This window comes from Diadema setosum, chromosome 14 (assembly GCF_964275005.1).
Source record: "Diadema setosum chromosome 14, eeDiaSeto1, whole genome shotgun sequence".
Classification (NCBI taxonomy): domain Eukaryota; kingdom Metazoa; phylum Echinodermata; class Echinoidea; order Diadematoida; family Diadematidae; genus Diadema; species Diadema setosum.
In genome coordinates, this window is record NC_092698.1 from 26,591,913 (window position 1) to 26,617,542 (window position 25,630).

Consider the following 25,630-nt stretch of genomic DNA (forward strand, 5'->3'; position numbering starts at 1 on the left):
AAAAGCCGTGGGCTCGAATTCGTGAAAATTTCATGCCAGGAAAATATCGTGTTTTACAGAACACAAAGTTAAACCCACAGATTGTTCGCTTCTGATCAATTAACCCGTCGAGGAGAAGCTGATTTTCCGTTATCACTTATTTCCTATGGACATCTGCCTGAGTATGCTCTAAGACTAGTCTTCAATGGGTTAATATATGCCCACATGTGATGCTCGTATGTATCAATCACACCCAAATGCCAGGTATGTTTGTATCAATCGTTGTATTATGCAATTGCTGTGTAGCATCTCTTGTTTAGTAGGGGATTACATCATTTTACATGTGAATTATGCAATTGCTGTAGCGCCTCTCGTCAAGTAAGGGATTACATCATTTTACACAGTGGAGTTCATTGTGTGATATGCATAGGTACAAATCTCTTCCAACAGTGGGTCAGTAATGGGGAGTGGGGTAAATGAAGGGGGTGGGGTACTAGAACAACCAATGTATCATATCTATTTTGATGGTTAAGCAGTTTATCTTTTGCTGTAAGGTATACTCATGCCGCATGACAAGCATATGAAGCTGGAGCTCTGTACATATTAATGGCTTGAAAGGTAGAACTTTGGTTTGGAAAGCCCATGAAAAGGAAGGTAAATTTCATCGGAAAGGTCACCATGAAGAAGAAAGTGTATCTTGGTCTGGCACAGGGAAGCAGAAATGTTCCTGTACAGTATGTTTCTCCCTCCCTCTTTCATATCTCCCGACAGTCGCAAACATTTCAATGTTGCAACAGTGAGTAAAACATGGTTTCACTCTTTTTGTGCTTTTGCAGCAGATACATTCATCTTAATGTCAAAGCATTATCATTTATCTGTTAAGGCTTATTACACAATGTCTACAGGAGTGTAAATCATTCGAGTCTTCTTCTTAAAAACGAAAAAAAAAAATGAATGAACCAACTGTGGGTGAAAAGATGGGAACGTCTTTTAAATGCGGATAAAGAACTTTGTGTTCACACCACATTAATCGTATGGATGATGAACCCAGGTATAGGTGTGGGAGGGTACGTCCTTGCCAAAATGCCATTCATTTCCTTTGGCTCTGAAGCAAAATGAACAAACACGGACATATCATATCAAAGATATCAGTACAAAACATTAAGGAAAGAAATTTTCAATTTGTTGAGAGTAAAGAGGATTCCAATATGAGACTGAAAAAAAAAGAGATAAAGAGAGAAAAGGGGTAATGAACATTTCTACGAGAGAGAGAGAGAGAGAGAGAGAGAGAGAGAGAGGATATGTGAGAGAAAAGGAGAGATCAATGGGAGAAAGATGAGAGATAGAAAAAGAGAGAGAAAGAGAGCAAGATTAAGGGGAGAGTGGTAACAGAAAAAATAGAGTGAAGGAAAGAGGAAAGACTTCAGAAAGAGAATCTCTCATTGGCAGAGGAGAGAAATGAACCAGGTCTCTGCCAAATCGAATCTGTCTGGCTCTTGAGACTAATCTGACGAAACAAGATTTAGCTGGTAGCTGCAGAAGAGGGTTAGATTTCTATACCAGGGCCGGCTGGGCAGAGGACGTGAAAAACAGATGTACTTACGTACACTCAATACTCGAGATTATTTTTTTTTCCTTTGGTTGTTGGCAAAGGATAAAAAGGACAAGCAATATTGATTGCAATGACAATGGAATGGAATTTGTGGGTGGGTATCCAGGAATGAGCAAATGTTCGTGAGCGTGCATGTGTGCGTGTGTGTGTGTGTGTGTGTGAGAGGAAGCATGAGTAAATATAAGTGGGTGTGCTTGTGTGTTGTGAGGATGAGTGTTATGGGTGAGGGAGGAGGAGGATGTGGGTCTATATGAAAAGGAGGGGGTGATGTCAAGATTGCTTCCATAGAATGGTTTCACAAACAAGCACTCCACAGAGCGTTGTGTCTTGACCATATTACAATAATGATTTAATAGCAGAAATAGCTTTCATCTTGTCTTTATGCAAAGGAGGGGTTGATGCTGAGATTGCCTCCATGGAATGGTTTCACAAACAAGCATGCCACAAAGCATTGTGTCTTGACCATATCACAATGATGATTAGCAGAAATAACCATCAAACACACAATTTGGGGACCTTTAAAATCTTAACATTCTGAAAAGCTTTAATCTTGTCTTTATGAAAAGGAGAAGGTGATGTCGAGATTGCTTCAATAAAATGGTCTCATAAGCAAGCACACCACAGAGTGCTGTATCTTGACCATATCACAAATTGATAATGACCAGCAGAAATAAACATCAAACTCACAATTTGCGGACCTTTAACTTCTCACACTCTCAAAAGCTTTTACTTCTTAGAGTGTGTGTGTGTGTGTGTGTGTGTGTGTGTGTGTGTGTGTGTGAGAAACAGACAGACAGACAGACAGACAAAGAAGGCAACTGCTTTGCTGGTTACCTACAATTACTGATCCAGAAAAAGAAATGAAAGACAGATTTAAAGATTTCTTACCAAAAAAAAAAAGTCTTTCACATATTTTAAAAGATAATGAATTCAAAAAGAAGGTATTAATATGTTTATATAACAAAGACAGATCGGAAGCTAGCGTTTTAAAAATGTGAAGATACAGGAAATAGGGATAGGGTGAGAATACTAGGGATTGGATTTGATATCAACACTGAAATGATGAGATAAAAGTACATACATGTACATCAATGATCACTTAGTATTCAGGAGATCACTTTGCGAGTTTTCTTTAGAGCAATGGTTCTGCAGACTTCAGAAATCCATTGAAAGATTTATGTTTGTAGACTGCATTACCCATACAATCAGAACTGTCACATATAATGGGGATTAAAACAAACAACAAAGATATGAAGATACTTTGAGAGTATATTGAAATGACAGACAGAATATGGCTAGTCAAAAAGAAGTGCACAAATCTCTCCTCTTCTTTGTCAGCTATTATTACCCTCAACACAAGCAGACAGTACATAAGTTGTATATCACAGTGCGTCACAAAATCAACAAAAAGTTGCACGCCCTGGTATTGTGTGAGGACTTGAAATAGGTGAAATCGGTCAACCTCATCAATCTTGAGTTTTTCATATTTTCTTAATGAGCAATTCTTCTCCTACATTATTCTAAAGTTTGGAAGCATAAAACAAATGGAAATTGTGCTTTAAGCAGTTTTGCTAGAACACTTTAAAAAAATAGCGTGATTAGGTCTGTCTCAGAATCCCCTTTTCATTCCTTAGAAAAAAATCCTTCACACACTCTTCACTTCCAACTCCATTAACTTTTGAAAAGGTAATCCTACTGCTTTGAAAGTTTGTATTATTCATGGATAGAATGTGTTGATAGAGCATGATCGATTTCAGCTTAATCTGATCATTACTGCATTGTTGTTGCTATGAAGTTTTACATTGTACATCCTGTTTTTTTGTCCCATTTATTGCACAGAGCACAGCATGGTAAAATTAAGCACTTGACTAGGCCCTGCACTTCAGAGCCTTTTTTTTTTTTGCAGTACACACTTTTCCAAAGTGTGTGCTTTCTTTTCAATATTTAGATAGGTTAGAAGAGACCACTTGAATTGAGTTATATATCATTTAAAATGCTTTAATTCTGCTCTTCCAGAATCTGCCCTCAAGTAAAGGTACATGTCTGGTGACTTTTTGTTGGTTTGTGATGCAGGGTCACATACAATGTAAAATGTGTGTGTGTTCTTCTTACTTTCTGCAAAGATAATGACGCTGTCCCATCAAGCTTGCTGTCTGCGGTCATTACAAGCACTCTGTGTTGAATAGTTATCTAAAAGCAAAAGATCCCTATGAAATGTACCAGCGTCAGTCATAATTTGGACTAATTGTTGTTAATTGGGCTTTGGATACAAGAGACTGTCCATGTTCCACAATATCACTTATTACTAATGCTCTTGAATGTAGACTTTATTCAGTCACTATTCATGCAGTTATTACTTGCTCCCCCTAATGCCATTTTTGTCCACTAATTGATGACTGTTATTGTGGATTTCCTCCAAGCTTGAATTCCCAGTCAATGCTAATGGTAAAATGGAGGTGGGGGGGGGGGGGGCTTCCTTCTTCTCCAGCTACATTGTACACTTTTGTAAGCCACCAATCAAAAACCGTAATTTGCATGAAATCTACAATGTAAAGCCTGTGAAACATGGCTTCTTTCTACACAAAATACCTTTTATAGAAAGACGTATTTGCTACAGACCATTTCTGTATTGACATATTACAATTTGTGGATATCTCATTTCCTTTTAAAGCCTACTAACAAAGCATTAAATTAATTCCCCTGCTCCTTCCCATTAAGTTCCATTGGCAGGAATTCACTTAGTTGTTGCTAGGTAGGGTAAGCCAAGCTTTATGGTTGTTAAGGGCAACTTTTGTGACCAAAGCAAGCATAAAATTTGAATACCCTGCAAAATCGGCCTATCGCAACACAATGCCAGGGTATCAACCCATTGGCCCGAATTCACGAAGGTGGTACAAATGAAACCATGGTTTAAACCATGGACAAAAACCATGGAGCTTCAACTGTTGCACGGAATATTTCGTTACGAAATTGGTCATTTCATTGACAAATTGACTGTTTCGTTAATGAAATTATCATTTTGTATATATTTCTGTATATATTTCTAAGGGACACTGTCGTCTTAGGACACCCAGTGCATTTCGGAGTTTGTCCATATCATTTCATATGATTTTCGGAAGTGCAATATAAGGACACTGTCCACCTCTTCTGGTGCCCTAGTGACTGCGGAGTTTGACCATTTTATTTCCTGACACCTGCCACATCTACAGGCTGGACCCATAGACATACCTACCATTGGCCATCGAGGGTACTTTAGTTGGTGAGTAGGTATTCCATGATAGCCCTACACTATCATACCTACAGACTGATTTTGCTACAACACGCATTTCCCATAGACACCTGCCCGAGTATACTCGGGACTTGTCCTCAACGGGTTAAAGAAGACAGGACTACTGGAATAATAGGGCACATTAATGTAGTACTAGCACAGAAGAATAATGCTGAATCTTCAAATGCTTATCATACTCTCATATTCTGATATCATCAACATAAAAGACATTATACTAAATGATATCACCAAATGACAATTCCAGATTTCCAGTATTGCAAGAACAGATGCTACAGTCTGGATTACTCCATTGAAGAAGACAATTCCCAAAGAGTGTCGAATGCGGTATATTCTAACAGCTCGGCAAAGAATATCTTTGCAGAATTTTCTCGGGTGCAACATTCTCCATGGCACCAAGATGTTGTAAAAGGTAAAGTCTTCAAACAAATCTCGGGTGTGATATGCCCCCCCAAAAAAAGAAAAAAAAAGAAAAAAAGAGGCAACTGGTGTGTATGTGGAGCAATGGTCAATTGTGAAGGTATGTGCGTTCCCTATGATGTGGTGGTCACAGGATTGGAGAACTAAGGTAATCTTCTGCTCAACAAACGCCCAGAAAGTCTCGGCGGCTGCTTCGGTCAACATATTGCAGATTAGAAGTTACCTATTGGATTCATCATCATGGACCCAACAGCAGTATGAATATCTTTACAAGATATCAGAAACTCTGCCACCTACAACTACTTACCACAAATACAGTGGTATTCAAGTCACAGAAACCCTGATACCTATAACCACCTACGGTCATAGAATGTGGAATTCAAGCCAAACTCATGCCAGGAAGTGCAATTATTGCTGCATCATACAAAAAGGGTGCACACACATATATGGGTGCAATAGCCAACTCTAGAGGGAAAATTGATTCTGAATATACTTGCAGTGCAAACAAGCCTCACTTAACTTTCTCATTCAAGGTGAAGTAATATTTTGCATACTTTGCCATCATAACAAACACACAAACGTCTTTGTGCTTTTGACCAAAAGGTCCTTTTACTCTTGTATCTGGGTACCTGGGTACTTCCTTATTTCACCCTGACATGCTTGTCTTTCACTTAATATTTTATGTCAAAAAGAAGTAAAGAACAGCGCTACCTTACAATGGTATTGCATGCGCACCATTATGCTGAACATGTTTATTACACAACTGAATTCACATACGGTTCAAATCAAAGTGTCCATACATATTTCTGAGTGAACTCTGCCAGCACTTTGGTATGGGATCAGCCTATCATGGCTTTAATAAAGCTTTGACGTCATGCAGAAAAATAAAAAGGCCTTTCGTGGCAATACGACTAGCCGTTCTGGGCAGAAAGGCTATTTTGGTCTACACACTATACATTTAAATCTGACACTTCTATCAACTAAACACTTGCGTAATTTGTTTGCTTTTACATCACTATGGCAAGACAGCAGATACGGCTTTTTCTTTAAAAGAAGAGTTATATAAACCCATACAATGTCATGAATTGAGAGGCTTACACCTTTTTTTCTCTTCATATCGCTGGTCTGACTCATTTCTTGCTAATTCACTTTGAGGACACATCACTGAAATTTTCTCCGAGCGAACATGGCACCGATGATTGCATGCTATCAAGACGCATCTGGCGTGATCTGTGATGCTGAACATTCCTGACAATTTTGGGTGAACCACGAGCTCATTCACTGAGTAATAACGTAAATGAGAAAAAGTTTCGAATTCCATATTTTGGGAAATTCTGTAGGTGGGAGTAGAAAAATAGATTAAAGTGTCTGAACAAAAAATTGTACTACACCCTCATGGTGTACAACTCCATGAGTGAATGGCAAGGGTCTGCTTTTAGTCAGGGGCAGCAGGAATGGGTGTACAATGGCATCATTCCCGCACAGAAAGTGGGTGGCTACAGACCCAGTATCAGTGCCATAAAATGCTGATCTGATGGGAATTTCTCTTCTTCCCCCCCCCCCCCCTTGACACAAGGCTGACATTCAAGACAAACAACAAACCCATGTTAACATGTATATAATACAGCTATAATTTTGCGTTGTTCCTGTTCGTGCAGTTCACATTACATTCTCATTTATGTGTATTAGATTTTTTGGTGAATTTTCAGAACTGCAGAGAAGCAAATTTCTGCATTTGTGACAGTCGACAGCATATCTTGGACCAAAAATAAGTGTGCAATTTAGAGACAATGAAACAAATACAACCCTCCCTATACATGTAACACCCATGGTTGGACAGCTAGAAGCAAAAACATAATCCATCAAAGTGTAATATAAAGTTTAATCTACATACATCTTCCGTCATCACAAAATGTTAATTATCAGAAAAAAAACCCCCCACCAAAATCTAAATACACACAAAAAAAACACCCAGCTGATCTCCGAGAGAATTCTTGTCATATGAATAAATCATGAAAGCAGCAACTCAAAGACATGACCATGCATGTCAGAATCAGAATACAGTGATGTATTTGATGGTGTGCCCCCATCAGGAGCGTCAAACATTCAAGTACAAACTGTAAATGTGGATATTTGTGGCGACAGAACACATCCATTTTGTAACATGTCCTACTTGTTTATTGTCTGAAGATCGTCATTGACAAGTCAACAAGCTTTTATTCGGGGGGGGGGGGGTGGGGAAGGATTAGAGATCTGTTAACTTTGACTACCAAAACATTGCATCATTCTAGTCAGACTTGCGGACAGCAATCTTCAATGAAATCTCATACTACGCTGTATGACGTCCAATTTCTGCCAAGTTCAACGACACTTTTCCCCAGCAGCATTGCACGAAACCATTTGCAAAGACACAGTGAAAATGCACTGAGCAGCTCCTCTTGGATCACCTAAATGTATGCACGGTAACGCGCTACTGCAAAACTCAGACAACAGTTAATTCAAGATTTAAAGCCCCTCTTCCAGTCTACTTTTAATATGCACGCATGCACACACACACACACACACACACACACACACACACACAAATGTCTGTATGTAGCGATTTTGGGAGGTGATAACACTAGATAAGGTGATCAAACCTAAACAAGATTTTGCTAACTTAGCAAAAAGTGTTAACTAATTTCATATCTACTCTGGATATCAAACTACCAGGTTCCACTTTCAATAAATGCGGTCTACATGTACTGGTACATAATTCAATATATCTATTTGCAAGTAACAATATTGCCAGAGATCCTCAAGAGAAATCTCTAGTACTCTGGCATACATCCATAAGAGAGTGTTACTATGGCAATGATGTCATGGGTTGAAAGATGGAGAAATGGCCAAATGGACAATGGGCTATAGACATATCATGATATATTGCAGATACAAGAATCTTTTGAAGCCAACCTGACTGTACAGTGCCTACACATCATTCAAGTCCCTAAGAAATGTCTTTGCCTTGAACATGACTCGCGAGACAAAGATTTACAGCATATATCATTTCAACGATCTAATCCCTCGATAACCCAAGGCAAACTAACAACACAAAGAACCTTTAAGGAGCCACGGAGATATGAATTGTTACAGTAGAAGCCCGTGGATCAGGATTTTCACTGCGATATATGCCAAAGTCTCTTACCTTGACCGAAGCCATTGCCGAGGGCACTGTCCTCTCTTCCTTTCCTACTCTGCGTCTCAACGATGTCCGCATCCTCCTCCTCCTCCTTCTCGTTGGAGGGCACTTTGATGGGCGGGAGCGGCTGGCTGAGGTGGAGGGCACCCTCACTACGCGTCCTGCCGTGGGGACCGGCACTGTGCAAGGGGCTGGGGCCCAACGGAGTCGCCGGAGGATTTTTCCCTTTCTCGGCTTCAGCTGGTGGAGAGAAAACCCACAATGTGGTCAGACATTCAAGACAGGTGTCTGTGGTATCCACTGAGATTTCAAATTGATTTAACAAGCTTTCACCAAACTCCCCTCAAATGCATTACATGCAAAAGCTCATTATATATTAAACAAAACATTTACACCATTTCACATCACCATTTCTCATCACCACATGTACGGCTATCATACTATGCACATACTAATAACACACAAACAGCCATACACAACGACATGAAATTTAAAGAGCATGGCTAAATGTACAAGCTTGTAGTTTCAGGTAAATGCAGTCATGCCCATTAACATTCATTTGGCCTATCCATATAAAGAGTATTAAAACAAGTTTGATTTTGACCATGTTATGGTCACACACCTCAGTTGTCTATCACTTGCATTCAGTAATTGGTAGTGAAAGCATTAGAATTAATGCTGGTGCATCGTAATATCTTTTTTCCAATAAGGCCCATTGTATAAAGTGCAATGGTAAACAGGAACGGAGGCAATACAGTGCTTGAAAATTATTACCGGAATTCTTAGTTCATGGCATACACAAGTGATGAGAAATAATCAAGTACTATCAAACTGGAAATATATCAGGCAAGTAGAATAACCCAGCAGACATGTGAAATGCAATTTTCACTACCTCCTTCAGAAAATGGTGTAAAACAATCTTAAAGCAATGCTGATATGGCAAGGGCACAACTGTAATGTTGGATCACATTTCAGCAGTGCACAGTCTCTGTGGGCTTTCTGTTTTTCTTCTAATGCCTTTGTGCATGAGCTCAGAACAGAACAGAAATGAAATTAACTCATTGAGCGTTTTATGAAGTGCTCAGAGAAAAGGGGCAGCACATAATAGAAAGAAGAGAACGGTGCAGGATTCGATTTAGCAAGAAGCCGAAAAACGTAAAAACCAGCAAAGACGGACCTCGCACACACAACTCTTCCACAGTAACAACCAACGTACCGGTAGCTACTTGAGCGGACTGAGAGAATGATACAGACTTGGCAGTCGGTGGATCCCTATGTCTTGACTGGAAATGCCCAATCCACCAACCCATTCTCTTCCCCTATCAAAAGTCTACTAAAACATGTATTGTCTGTTCTAGACCAAGTCAGTACATACACCCACACTCGCACACTTTAATACAAGACACACAGAAACACTAACATAATTTGTAAAATTTACACACATGCATCCTCAAACTATGTACCACTTGTATGTATACAGTTACATTCTCTGTTTCTCTTTTTGCCCCCCCCCCCCCCAACTCATCCCATCAAAGATACATAATTGCTCGGTGAAGCAGTAATACATGGGAACTGCTAATATCATACAGCAAAGACACACATCCACCTACCTACCCACACACACACACACAAATCAATATCACTGCTGGAGGGGTTGGGACGAGCATTAAAAAAAAAAAAAAGATCAGGCGAGGTATTGATGTCAGGACTTGAGCCCAGATATGAAAATCTAATCATGTGAATGAATAGCGCATTCACAGGGAATTAGCTCGGTTCGGCTCAGGAGGCAGCATCTTGCTTGATATTCAACTGTCAATCAATACACTTGCACAGCTCAGTCTACAAATATACGTCCACTTCAATTCCTGCATCCCTCCACTCCTTTTTTTTAGAAAGAAGGATAAGTCATCTCTTGGTATTGTCCACTTCACTTTGCACATATTGATATTATTACTACTATTATTACTATTACTATTACTATTTTAATACTACAATTTTGATTGTGTTATTATCATTATCATTACCATTATCATTATTATCATTATTATTATCATTGTTATTATCATTATTATCACTATCATTATCACTATTACTACTACTACTACTATTACTACTACTACCACTACTACTACTACTACTACTACTACTAGTACTACTACTACTACTACTACCACTACTACCACTACTACTACTACAACTATTATCCTTATCGTCACCTTCGACATCATCATCGTCACCTTCAACATCACTGTCATCATCAACATTACCAATATCATTGCTCTTATTATCATTGTGATCCTATTTATCTCTATTCTTCATTTCCATGCTTTGCACTTTCACTGAACATCTTTCAGTCATTAAAATTCCACTGTCTTTTCGTCAGTCGCTGTTTATACATTAAACTGTGAATCAAGCTTCCATCCGTACGGTTATGATTAACTTTTCTCCCAAGGTGGGGAAAGATAATCATGTTTGATAAAGATGATCCTCACCCGTCATTGACATGTTAATCAGATTGTTCCTCATATTCTAACTACAAATCACAGTTGGACAGATATTCATGATATCATCAAGAGCATCATTTGCTGTAGATGACCTGTGACAGAAAAATACAGCTAGAGTCATTTGCTGCTAGTCAGTTCCTTGTTAAGAGCAATGGATACAGAGTGGGTCATTTTTCTTCATTTCATCCTCATTTTTATTCTTATATTGCAGTAATAAAGAAATACCCATCTAGTTCTCACTGCCCCCACAAGGGGAGAGTAAACATAGTTCTTATAGGAATGAATAGATGCATTTTAAATGATATCAGCACTAACTTTCACTTCTAATGACTGTCAGTTACAAGTTGATATTGTGTAATTTCATGTATGAATAACTTAATATGATATACGGTGTATATATATCAGGACTCGCATTCTGTTATCCTACATTATTATGTTTTCTTTATTAGAGTCACTGTCGATGAACTAAAATGCATGCCTGTGTATTCATTTTGTTTATATGTGGACGGGTGTGCACATGAAATAAATTATCAGCTCTATTATTTTCATTGTTCATTTGTTTGGTTATGACGAAATTTTCAATATAACAAAAGAAAACTGCCGGTACCGAGGAGTTTGTTATAATGGGAGTCCACTGTACTGAAAAATCTTCTCTCTCCTGATGAAAACAAAAAACCTTGAATCAAAACCCAAAATAACACACACAAAAAGGTATTCCAGAAATGATCTTGATCTCTTGACTTCCAACTAATCAAGATGTTGCCCAAAGTTCTAATTTGGTGGAAAGGGAAGTATAGGGTTTGGTGAAAGAGCACATCTGCTTTTTTTTAAACACTTTGCAAGTTACTCTCTAAACACAGATAAATTTCATGGCTGACTCTGATCACTGATCTTACACCCTCCTCCAGTTTCTTTGTGAATTGAGTCTGATCAATCACAAGAAATTTTGGAAATATTCTGTGACATGGAGACAAAAACAACCCACTTATCCAACACCTGACTGACAGACAGAGAGGGGGTGTAGAAAGAAACGATCATTATCCCTTTGAGGATGAGCTGATTCCGCTATAGCATGCATTTCCCAGTGGCACCTGCCCGAGTGTACTTGGGACTAGTCTTCAACGGGTTAAGAAACAAAGCAAAGCTTACGAGCGACAGATACGAGGAGAAAGATGAGAAATGAAGGGAGGCGGAGGAAGATGGGAAAAGACAGGCTTTGTGAGAAAAAGAGACTCTGACTTACAGTGTAGATGACATTCAAGGAAGAAAGAAAAGGAAACACACAGACACACACACACACACACAGCTTTACTAATAGGGAATTGTCCGTAACCCTAGATCAGGTAAAAGGAGAAATTTGACCAATCTTCAGTGATTAATGTTAATCGCTGTGATAGATCATCGCCCACAACTGGGCACAACCCCACACAAACCCTCCTGGAGTGTGTGAGGCACTGTTAATACCATCACGCAAAATGGAGAACTTTTCTCTAAAACTAGTATCGAAAAATGCCAAAGTGGGATGTGTTGGGCAAGCCAAAGAAGTCCAACAAAGTGAGGAGTGTCTCTGAAATAGAAACTGAGCTGCTGGTATTAACTCTTTCAAGATTCTGCAGCTTCTTCTTTTCTTATCCCACTCCTCCAGTGGTGTGCGTGTTAAAAACCCTGAGGCTTTTTTTTTTATTTTTTAAACAAGACAAGGAGTGAGACTCCTGCATGGGCGTTGCTACTAACTGAAAAACCACACAAAGAAGACGGCAGGTGTTTATCTCTAAAACTTACAAGCAATCCCTCTAGGGTCTACTAATTTCTCTTCCCTTTTCCCTGTTTGTTTTTAATGAGCGTGCTGAATCAACCGTAATCTGACTAGGAATCAATTTCACCTCTCCCAACAATGTTACCACTTGAGAGAAAGTGTCTGAGTAGAGACAGAATGAGATAGTTATACTCTTCTCTTTTTATTTGCAATTTGAAAAAAAAAAAGCATTAACAAGATTTGTCCTGCTTACATTACAAATCATAGTCGTGCACTACATGTATTTGAACAGAGAAAAGTGACAATTTCTATGTTCAATAAAAAAAAAAAAACGCTTTAAATCTTATGTCTTGTATCGACTTCAGCTTTTTTTCTGTGGTCTTTTTCTTGGAAACATCACTCTGAATATTTTGCAAAGAAGTGACTTAGTAGTTTGCAATAACAAAGACTGTGGTACAGTATAGCTTGCTGACTATATTTCTTTTTCAACAATTCTTCAGTACATTAATATTCTCTACAATGATTTTATTATTGGAGATTGAGGCACACTGCTATCTATTTTGGTCACTTCAATTTTATTAATACAGAATAGGGGTGAGGCGCGGGTATTTTCTACTGCTTTTTTTTTTTTTTTTTTTAAGTTTTGGTTACTTCTAGTTGAAGAAATGCATGGAAGCCAGTTAATTGGAAAATATAGAATTAGAAACCACACATCCACAAATCAGGGATGTTTTTTCTTGCTTTTTAATTCATACATGTACTACAGACCAGGCATAAAAAGAATAACCTCAATGAATGTGAAAATATTTCAAGGGCAATGGGTTTAGTACCTACAATTTGTATTAATGAACACATTACTCACAGCTATAATCTGAGCTCAACTTTTTGTTGTTCTAAAATTACTGATTGAGTGTTTTAGCCACAACTGTGCAAGTCCTGTGGTGGTGCTCTCATTGAATTAAATGTGACCGTCTTTCATTCCTGCCTTTGTCTCAGCCTTTCCGGTATTTCGTGCCTTGTCTTACATGCACTTTTGAGGTGACAAGCCAGACACCCATTTTGCTTCACAGCCAAATTCCTTTTCCAGCATTCTTCTGTTGTCTCAGACGCTGCTTCAAACCCATCGCACACCCGTGAAAAAGCTATGCATGGTCACACTCCACACTTAGCCCCCAATACTGCTAGCGGCTATTGATTGTCCTCGAGCTCAGAGGGTGAGGAAGGATGTACTTCAAAAAAAAAAAGAAAAAAAAAAAGAAACCACACCAGGCCCATGAGGGCACTTCCAATTCAACCCCCTTTTTCAATTGTTTGAGACTCACAATGCATGACAGAATGAAGTCATGCATGTAGTAACATTTTTGACAACCATAATCTTCCTTTTTCTTATAGGGGAGGAGGAGAGGGTGGGAAAGTGACATACGTATGGAGATTTTTTTTATCTTCATATCGTTCAGTGTGGATCCACTGATCATAGTGCAGGAGGATGGAGGATCAGAAAAAATCCTATACAATTGTAATGCATTGGGCATACGACAGTATAACATATTCACTAAATCGACTACAACATAATTTCTAAATCACTGAGTTCTTGTGGAGATGTGTGCAGCAAGTCATAGTTTCTTCGATGCATGCAACAGTTTGGAATTACAAACCGTACAAAAAAGAGGGCATGTACTATGCAAGGATACTTTTAACCCTTTGAGGACAGTTTGATTTTGCTACAACATGCATTCCCCATAGACACCTGCCCGAGTATACTTGGGACTCGTCCTCAACGGGTTAATAGAAACATTTGTGAGAAACAACCTGAGGTGGAACTTGACAGACTCTTCCACAGACGCACTACGTTATCACGCTTCACATGAGAGTACATGTAAGTGATATGTGACCTCTCCTTTAGGCTTATTTACTAAAGTTGCTTCGACTCTGAGCAAGACCAAGGCATACCAGGGCTTTTGTCTGGGTACGTGCCTGCATGTGTCAATAGTCTCTAGGGAAAACATAACAGCACCAGGCACAATTTGATGAATTCACTATTATCAGAGGTCAAGAAAACATTAGTAATTAAATACATGGCAGTACAAAAAAGAATAAACATATTGTGTTCGAGGCAACTGGAAGCTGGTAGTGTATGAAAGAGACCTACATCCTATCCATACTGCACAACATGCCTATGTAAAAATTCTGCTATCTGTGTATTTTTTGGTGATACTTTTGACCATGATGAAAAAGGAGGTTTTCAAAGGTTTTGATAAACCGATTGTGCAGACAAGGTTATTATCATAATTCATAAAAGAAACCTCCCAAAAAATAGAATAACACCTGTGCATACTCACACAGATGCATGCACATACACATACACACATAGACACAGAGATAACATACATTGTACCATTACTCATTACTATTCAAACAAAAGAAAATTGAACTGAAAGTGTAAAATGGACATTGAATTTTGTTGCATGAGATTGATGTTCTATGCACAGACAAGGAGCAATGTCTGCTAGGGAGGTACCATGGCATGGCTTACCCAGGGCTTGACACTAGTGGGGGCCTGGTGGCCCTTTGGGCCAGTAAAAATTGATGTAAGACCACCAAATTTCTATTAATACAGTCATCTTTTGGTGGCCCGATCAGGCAACTACATTCACGATGGTTGGTAAGTTTCCTTTAAGTTCACAACAATATTTTTCAGGCTACCATAAATTTCAAATCTTGATATAATAGTGGCCTGAACGGGCCATCAGAGGAAAAAAAAAGTGTCAAGTCCTGCTTTCAAGTTAATAAACAATTTTGTTCTGGTTGTTGTTTTTTTTTCTCTTTCCCTCGTTCTCTCTCTCGCTTGACCTGATCTGCCTCTTCTGCCATTGATCTCATATATTCTTGGATATATGTGTAACTCAATTATGCTCTCAAATTGAACTTTGGTGGCACAAAAGAAAAAAAGACAAAGGAAAACAGAGTTGCTCGGTGCTATTTAACAGCACTCTTCCTGCCTGTAAAGGCAATCGTAATGCTAGCAGCACAACAAATGGGAGAGTCTTTTCCTGTCGAGGTGATTATTGACAATCAATCATATATTACCTGTGGCCAGTATCTCCAATTCACATAATCAATTACACCCAGAGTAGATGGTAGAAACTTGTTGATGATACGCCCTACCTACCCTGGAACTTCCACTGTTTCCTTTTTGATTACTTCCCATTCTTCACAAATCAATTCTTCTTTTCCCTGAATACATCCAATTTCTTCAGTTTTTTTTTTTAACTTTTAGTGTTTCTTTTTAACTTTCTCCTTCTTTCACTAAACCATTTTTTGTTTCCCTTTCCTCCTTTTCACATTTCTCCTTCTTTTAAATTTCTACCCATTATTCTTTTCTATTCTTTGCTTCTATTCCTCGTCCACTTCCTCATTGATTCTTTTTTTCTCCTTTTTTACCTGTACTCTTTCTTCTTCTCCATTTTTTGTCTTTCTCTTTCTTCTGCTTCTTCTTCCTCTTTTTAAATATCCTTTTTAGTTTCTCACCTTTGTGATTCCTCCTTGTCCACTTTCTCCTCATTTTTCTCCTTCTTTTCCTTCTGCTATTGCTATTAGTATTCTATCCTAGCTTTCCGTGCAAACAAGAGATAAGGGTGTAACAGAAACCCAATGCCTACTGGAACCAGATAGTGTCTAGTTCACAGACATTTCTGAGTCTGGCAGGGAATGACTTAACAATGGGAAACACCTCTACTGTCTTCCATCAAGTGACACTTTCATCAAACGGGGTGCTTTGGGTGCACAAAATACTCACTGGAAGAGTTGGGTCTGGACGGCCGGAGGTTGGGCATGACCGGGTGCGTGGACGGCCTGGGGATGGTCACGTACGATCGCACGCTGCTGTTGGCGGCGTTGACCAGTCGGTCTCCGCTGAGAAGGGCTTTTGTGGCAGCACTGGTGGATGAATGGGGACAAAGAGAAAAAAGCATGAACCATTTGGGGTTTGGGTTTTTTTTAACCCGTTGAGGACGAGTCCCAAGTATACTCGGGTAGGGGTCTGTGGGAAATGTGTGTTGTAGCAAAATCAGTCCATCCTCAACGGGTTAAATATAATCTCTTACTTCATTATACTGCTCTTGGATGAAGTTTTTACGTTTCTTCCACTGTGCATAACTGCAAATATGCACTGGAGAGAAATGAGATCAAGTGGGGTATAAGGAAATGACAAAACCACATGCAGTGTAAACCACATTATCATGACACTTGATGCTGTAATGAGCCGTTTCAGACGTGATGTTCATTGCAAATGGCAAAAACACATGAGCAGGTTAAGCAGTGCATTTCTGTCTACTGGCACCAATCTACAAACAAATGAAAGTGTTTTCACTGTTGGGTATTCCTTGTATGGACAGTCTTTGATATCAAGAATTGTACCCACTAAATATGAGAAGAATATGTACATTCGACTTAAAAACATAGAGGTAAATGCATTTCATATTAAGAGAAACATGTAAAATCTCACCTGACTGTGTTTTGGCCGATCAGTAGGCGATTGACGTCCAGCTCCAGAAGGCGGGGTGTATTCATGAAGTTCAGCTTACCCCCCGTCAGTCCTCCACCCATCCCGTCCCCTCCGTGGCTGGGCAGGGACGTGGACATGGACCACATGGGTTGGGGCAACTCGCCCACCATCTGGACTGCTGAGCCTTTGACCGGCACCCCGCCCGACTGGGCTTGACCCATGGGGCTGTAGAGCTGGTGGGCGTCGCCACCTCCTCCCCCTGGTGATCCCATTGAATTCTGGTTAGGAGCAAATTGGATGGAGGTATAAGTTTTGGTGATGGTTGTCTGTAGAATTTCTTTACACATATTTCATGTGCACAGATACAGTGTACTGCAACGTGATAAACAAATTCAAAATAATAGCTGTCATTCAATTTTTTTTCTCCAGGTATCTTTTTATGTTTCCTTTGATCTACATCTGTTATACCTTATATATAGACTCCAAAGAATACATAATGCCTTCCTCTATCGTTGGCAAACATACTTCAACTACATGAATGACCACCTATATATCACAAATTTTCTTAATATTGCACAAGGAAAACATTTCACCTAGCTAATGGCAAATTTCTGCCATTACATGATGTTGTCTGCATGTTGAGCCCCTAATTTCACATTCACATCTTTGGTTCAATATCAGAAAGAATTTCTTAGCAGACTTCAGTGAATTCAAATACAAAATTGTACAGTAGTGCTGTTCTTTTGGGAAAGATTCATTAAAGGATACAGAGCCTTTAAATATGGATTTGTAGGTTAGAAAATTCATTGCTCCATACATACCCTCGTTTGGACACGTGACTTGCCAGCCTGGTTGGCAGGGGTGGGAGCGGGGACAATGGTGAAGGGAGTGCCTTTTCTCTCCTCTGGAGTGAGAGGCCTGAGGTAGCGCTTGGGGGGTTGGTAGTTACCCAGTTTGCTCTGGTAGTGGGGCAGGAACCCTCTATAGAAAGACACAGAAATAGCAACAAATTTATCATCTTACTTTACAACAACAGCTGACAGACAAAACTCTCTGTTGAAAATGTCTTGTCCATGGAACATTTTTACACTACCATGTGCTCTGAAACAATCGCATCTGAACTCAGCCTTGGAGAAAAGAAACAAAAAAATCACATAGCCACAGTACACTAATTTTGCAGGTTCTTGTGCACCATGGACTAAATTAAAACCACCTCTTTTAATTTGGCTCCTTGAGCAGGTACACACAATTTAGTTGCCTTCTTAATTCAATAGCATTTTATAGTGCAAGATCAAACAAAATCTAAGATAATTCAAGCAGGATTCAATAACCCATAATTGCCATATCTTACAGAACTATTTAATCTTGGCCCTGTTGCACAAAAAGATACAATCACACATACGTCAGAAAATTAAACATAAGTCAGGTATCAGCCAATCAGAATTGAGTATTGACAGGCTCTACAATGTTTTGATTTTCTGACTAATGTTGGATCCTCACTTTTATGCAACAGGTCCCTGTCACAAGACTGCTTTGGTGCACTTGTTTATTTCCTAGAATTTCAGCTTTATTTTTGTAAGTTTTCAAAATTACAAAATCATGTACTTGTAACTCCTCTCAAAACAGATGTGAATTCACAAGAAATTAAAATTATAAACAATTATTAATCCTGGAAGGTTTACTGTATATGCCATATATTTCGCGAGTCTAAATTTTCGCGAATCAGGAATTCCTGACGATTTCACGAGTGGTTAAATTCGCGATCGTGGAGTCTTGCACTGAAGGGAGAAATGTACACATGTACGTCATATCAGGGAGGTGGCATCCCACCTCCCTGGTCATATCCACATCGGGATCAGAGTCATTATTTTCGCGTGTTTTTAATTTCGCGAATACCACCAGACTCGCGAAATTTGCGAAAATAAAAACCTCGCGAAATATTCGGCGTATACAGTACTCCGCCCCATACACATTCAGGCACACATTCAACACGTACAAACATACTTGCTAACAATCAAACACAGTCACAAGTACAAGTCGACTGAAATGCAGCCCAGCAAAATGAACTCCAATATTTGTGTCTCTACAGACCCTATAAACCAGTGGGTTGCACACAAAATTTGGGGCAGGAAAAGACAGCACTGGTGTGTGGAGATTTGAAGAGCCTTCTGGCCCTTTCCAAGAGCCTAGTCTCCATTCAAGGAAACACTATCTTTGTCACAGTCTGACCGGCATCGGGAAGAAAAGCAAAGTCTGGGGAGTTCTCTCTTGCCATCAGCCAATTCCCGGTAGATTTAGGAGTGGATGTGTTCCATCGCCATTATCTTGACAAAGTCTTCCACCAAAGAGGGTGGATTTCATTTCTCCGCAGGTATGAAACTGCGAGAATTCCCCCGTCCATCCTCTTTGGGCAACAAATTATGATCAGTCTCGTTACGTCCCACGGGTTTTTAGGGTGAATGCATCGGTGTCATTTTTGTGAAATAGAGCTTCTGAGAGAGTTTTTTTGTGGTAGACACTTGTTGTGAGCAAAGGCAATAACCAGTAAGTTGTGCACACTGGTGCTACTCTTTACGTCCTCAGCATTATCAGTGTGAAATGGAGTATCTTTCTTGCACATGGTGGCATGCCATAGGTAGCATTATGTGTCTTATTCACATGCTGTTTCATTATTGTAATCCCGCCCGACAAAAGTTTTTCTAAAGTAGGGGAGTGCCTAGATATGATTAGGCCCATTCAAACACAAGAGTTATCTGCATTCAAGTACTGTGATGTGACAATTGAAACGATTTTAAGGCCAAAATACTTATTTGGCTGAAAGTGCAACACTTTAACTCTGAACTTTACACACTGTAAAAAAGATGAAACCGTGACCCCGAGCACCGTTATTTCAAACTCATCCATCGCTATATGATCAGTGATTAAACCTAGTACAGTGAGTTACATCACAGGACTAAAAACTTTCATTTGCAATTCACACTCAAAACTATCATTAGGTATCAACCGCTTTAATATTCCTAGCTTATTTAAATCTTCCTCAGTCCCCCCCCCCCCTTTATGCATGATATACTGTTCACTCTTGCAAAACTATTAAAGTGACTTCTGTTTTTAGTTCATTATCTTTAACTGTAATTGATCTTACTATTAAGAATGTTAATATAATCTTCTAATTCAAACTAACTTCATTTCTTATTGCTGACAGAGAATTAGAATTGATTTTGCTGAAAGCAAGCTGAAGAAAAGAGCATTCATGATAAAACCATGATTGTATATTATTATAAGACAAAAGTGCAGCATCATAAACTGTAAAACCCAAAATTATTTGCAGCAAGACTTTGTGTGTGTGTGTGTGTGTGGATTGAAGCGGATGGTCAATTTCACGGCATGAAACTTTCACAAATCGGGAAGTATCATTCAATGCATAGTGTAGACAAAAACTTTTGTGTGCACTTTACTTTTGCAAAACTTCTCGCGAAATTCGCCAAAGTTTTGTTGCATGTCAAAATTTGGGGTTTTACAGTAACCTGACATGATATGACACATCTGCATTGCAGACATTTTAACACAAAGGAAGAGATTTGATACACAGACGTGAAATAAATAGACAAATAGAGAGAGAAGAAAAAAAAAAAAGAATGGGAGTCACAGAGCAAAGAAAAGCACAGTCATCACATTGAATGGCTTTGGGATAGGATTACATTTTCAGATTCCATCAAAGCACAGAAAAGAAGATGAAGAAGTAAGTCACAGTTCAAAAAAAAAAAAAGGCACCGCATTACTTGCTTTTCTACTCCTGTCATGTAAACCCCATCGATTGAACAACGTGAAAAAGCGTGCTGCATCAACTCAGGCGTCATTATTCCCCCATGAGTCGGCATTTTATCGGCTGAAACCCCGCACCGATTCATTTCAGAGCCATTTCTTCTCATCACCGACACCCTCCCGCTGCCCAAGGTGGGTTTTTTTTCCAGTGATTGTTGCCTTTCCTCACACCTATTATCTCAGGTAGACATCCTACCTTGATGTTCACAGGATTAGAGAATATAAGGGGATTTCTGACCATGAGAAAAGAGAGAGAGAGAAAAAAAAAAAAAATTCCGCCTCGAGAAAGATGCAGCGATAGAGACGAGTAAAAAAGAAAAAAAAAAGAGGAAAAAGTCATAAGCAGGAACAGCTAGAAAGAAGAGCAAGAAAGACTTTGTTTTCAGAGATAAAACAAGAGAACATTAAAGGGAATATCTACTTCAAATGACCTTGACGGCGATATCCCATGGGATATCTAATAGTGGTGTGAGTGACTCAATAGAAGAATCCCTTCTTAGAATTACTATTAAAGAAAAAAAAGTGGACAATGGCAAGAACTAAAGAAAAGGCAAAACAGAAAGTGATACGAATAGGATCATATAGGGGGTAGTGTAAACTGTTGTCGGGTTTAAAAAGATGCTAAGAAAATATTTGACCCTGCACCACAAAACCAACAAAAAGTTGCCAGACATGGATTTCTAGTTCAGGGCAGATTCTGAAAGAGCAGACTCTAAGCTTTAAGATGATGTATAACTCAATTCAAATGGACTGCCCTAACCTACCAAAATACTGGAAAGAAAGCACACACTCTGGAAAAGTGTGAACTGAAAAAGAGGCTCTGAAGGACAGGGTCTATTCAGGCGCTTAATCTTTCACCAAGCCGCGCTAGCTGTGATGAAAGGGACAAAACACGGGATGTCAACCACGGGAGCAACAACAATGAAGGGATTATCAGATTAAGCTGAAATAGAGCATGTTCTATTAACACATTCTATCCATGATTAATGCTAACTTTTAAAAGCAGTAGCATTATCCTTTCAAAAGTTATTAGACTTGAAAGTGGAGTGTTTACAAAGGATTTCAAGAAATAAAAAGGGGCCTCTAATACATACCTGATCATTCTACTCTCCCCCAAAAAGCAGTTGTAGAAAAACTGCAGAAAACACACTTTCCCATTCACGTGATGATCCCAAACTAAAGAATAATGTAGAAGAGGTATAGCTCTTTCAGAAAATACGAAAAACTCAAGACTGACTTAGTTGACCACTTTTACCTGTTTTGAGTCCTCATGTAAAATCAAGGGGTGCAACTTTTTGTTTGTTTTGTGATGCACAGTCACATATTAACATCTTCCTGATGATCATGGCAATAATGTTCCTCTCTTTATCAGTTTTTTTTTTTTTTTAATTTGATTTGTCTGATTACTTTTTGTTCAATAATTTCCTGGAAGTGAAAGAAAGTCTTTCCATAAACCCTTCTCACCTAATGTCATTTCTGAACCACATGACAAGATTTTGATCAAGACTGAGAGCATAAAACTCTACTTTATTATTTATAATATGCACACAAAAAATAAATAAAATAAAGCACTGTAACATATAACATGGGGATGACTTCAGTCAACAAAGTAAGGTGATAAGCAGGTCTGCTAAACCCCCCCCCCAAAAAAAAACAACAAAACAAAACAAAACAAAACAACAACAAAACAAAACAAAAACAAGAAAGGAGAAGTGTAGCAAACTGACAGAAAAAGGTGTCTCGGAAAAGCCTCAAGGACTTGCAGTGATGTCATCACATTTAATATGGGGAAGAGTTGATTTGCACAGGAATGGAATAATTTGTAATGCTGGGATAGCTAATCACATGTGTTTGTATAGATCAAAAGTGTGAAAAAAAGTGAAATCTATTCTCCAGTAATTGTGATATATCATAAATTCCTCATTCCCGCTAAAGTTAAGCTAGTGTCTGAACATGGTTTTCCACAAAGTCATTTCTGAGCCACAATATGCAACTGCAAGATGTTAACTTTTCTATATTCTCCAGAGATTCTCATATACACTGTATCACACCTTCTCACGAGTTAAATTTAGCAACAGATACCATATCAAATGCAATTTACATTTCTTACATTATTCACCTGTCTAAAAATATGGTATTTCATTTTGCCTGTACCTCCTCTGAATCTGGAGAAAATGCTTAAACGAAAGTATACAATAATCTGGTCCTTTGGGCCCATGCCCCTAGGATCCTACTGGGAAAAACCTTTACCATATGTACAACTCTGTAGCCCCTGACCCTTAGAAAGATCCCTGCTAGGTTTGGTTACAAGCTAAGCATGATTTTAAGGAAAGAACATGGCAATGAGGGGGGAAAAAACAAATTTTGGATAACGGCCAGCAGAAAAAAAAGGCCATCAAAATATGTCATGTTACCATCAGACTCAAGCAGACTAAAATGGAGATGTAATAAAACAGTGAGACCTAAAAAAAAAAAAAAAAAAAAAGAATTGCAGTGATAATTCTCTAAAGCCTAATTATAGCAAACTCATACTGACACTCTCAGATATGAAGAGACTTCCTTACTGAAATCATGTGGAAGTTTTCTGTGCAGTGATTTCATTTGCTTTCCTGCCTAATTATCTCTGAACAGTAAATTCTCTGTCTCTGTTCAGTATGGTGTTTTACAACCATATTACTATCACTTGCTTTGACAGCCATATCATTTGGGACAATAACTGATAAGAACTGTAAAAGATTTGTGTCAAATTCATTTGTGAGCAGAAGGTGTCTAACTACATGAATACCCGAGTTGGCTACATCCTTAGCTTCATCCACCTGAATTGATTCATCTGGTTCTATATGACCACTACTAAAAGAAATTAATGCTTGTCAGCAAGCAACCACGAGGCTGACAGCTTATGACCCCTCAGAGGGACTGGGGAATGAGGGTAATGTGTCTTCCCTACAGACACAACAACAGCAGACGGGAGGACTTGGAGCCTGGGGGACTGGGAACCAGGGACGTTGTGATCCTTTAGTCTCACCCACCAAGCAACAACTCTTTCTCCTGATGGAGAAGTTGGACGGAGCATCGGCACAGTCACTTTTAGTATCAGTCCTGCTATATGGATGCAAGACATGGACATTAATGAAAGTGATAAAAAGAGGCTGGATACAATGTATATTCATCTTAAACGCTTGAGGAAGATCCCTAAAGTCAGACGGCCATATGTCATATCAAATGATGATATACTTTGAAACCAACATGACACAAATTAAAGATGCAGTCAGAGGCAGGGGACAGAAATGGATATTGGCTACGTGCTATTAAGGATGGATGACGACAGTCCCTGCATGACAGCCCTCACATGGGTACCAGAAGGTAGAAGAAAAGTAGGGCGCCCTCAGACGACATGGAGACAAACGATAGAGAAGGAAAGGAAGTCAATGGGGCAGGCGTCATTGAATGCGGCCAAGCCAACAGCCAAGCCAGGATGAACTGTAGAGAAAATCTTGCATATGGGCCACAGGGCCCGAAGAGAATAGGGATAGGTGAGGTGAGGTGGTTGACTTACCTTCCCTTCCACGACAGAATGGGCTTGATCATGAAGATTCCCGACTCCTGCTCGATATGGGTGAGGGTCTCCATGAGGAGGTGGGCCAGTCGGTTCCTCTCCGCCGTCAGAGAGTCCATCTCCTCCCCCCATCGCTGTGCCCTCTGCGGGACACGCCAAAGAAAATAAAAAGATATAATTGAATGAACTTTAAGGGGAATAATAAAGAATTATACAATTATGTGGATTGTGTGAATACAGCAGTATTGGGGGAATGCATCAGTGAATATTGTGGAAGATTGGAAACTCCATTAAAAAGTTATAATTTAAAGCTTTGGTGCCACCATCGCTGGATGAGAAAACTACAACTTACAGTTTGTGACATAATTGCAGGACAACAATAAAACAAAGTATGAAGAGAATTTATGTAACATATTTTCATTTTTCTAGTATGCATAATGATAGAACACTTCACTTTACAGTACTGTATTTCTGTAAAAAAGCAGGGGGATATGTTACCCTATTAAACACATGTCTGTAACAAGTCGAGGGAATATGTACTTTTCATGGAGAATTCTCTTATAGTTTATATCTTCTCAATGCTGTTGTCTTGCAGTGACATCATGATCTGTTGTTGTTTTCTTTGTCCTGTGATGGTGGCACTGAAACTGTGAAAATTCATATTAAACTTTTGAACGGATTGTCCAATTTTCATCAAACTTCACTGATGTGTTCTACTTACAATGTTGTATATTGCTGCATTCACTCAATCCACAAATATATTTGGTAGCATTTCCCTTCAACCTGCTGAAGACTAGTCCCGAGTATACATCTTGGGCAGGTGTCTATGGAAATTGTGTGTTTTGGCAAAATCAACCTGTTCTCAATGGTTTAATAGCCAGAAAAAAATTACTTCCTTAAAAAATCAACAACAAACAAACAAACAAACAAACAAAAAACTAATGAAACAACAAAGTAACAAAGAAAGGTGATGTTCCATATTCATATCATTGGGATTTTCTTATAATTTTCAG

At 39.0% G+C, this 25,630-nt stretch overlaps 1 protein-coding gene across 1 annotated transcript in view; it reads right to left on the reverse strand.

The window, feature by feature from the left end:
• LOC140237414 (uncharacterized) overlaps window positions 1–25,630 on the reverse strand; it is a 144,561-nt gene that overhangs the window by 26,158 nt on the left and 92,773 nt on the right. Inside the window, exons 36-40 of the mRNA XM_072317334.1 lie at window positions 24,618–24,760; window positions 18,061–18,220; window positions 17,240–17,517; window positions 16,532–16,671; window positions 8,530–8,715 (exon numbers count right to left, since the gene is read on the reverse strand). Coding sequence (XP_072173435.1) covers window positions 8,530–8,715; window positions 16,532–16,671; window positions 17,240–17,517; window positions 18,061–18,220; window positions 24,618–24,760 — 907 coding nt within the window. The remainder of the gene's footprint in view (window positions 1–8,529; window positions 8,716–16,531; window positions 16,672–17,239; window positions 17,518–18,060; window positions 18,221–24,617; window positions 24,761–25,630) is intronic.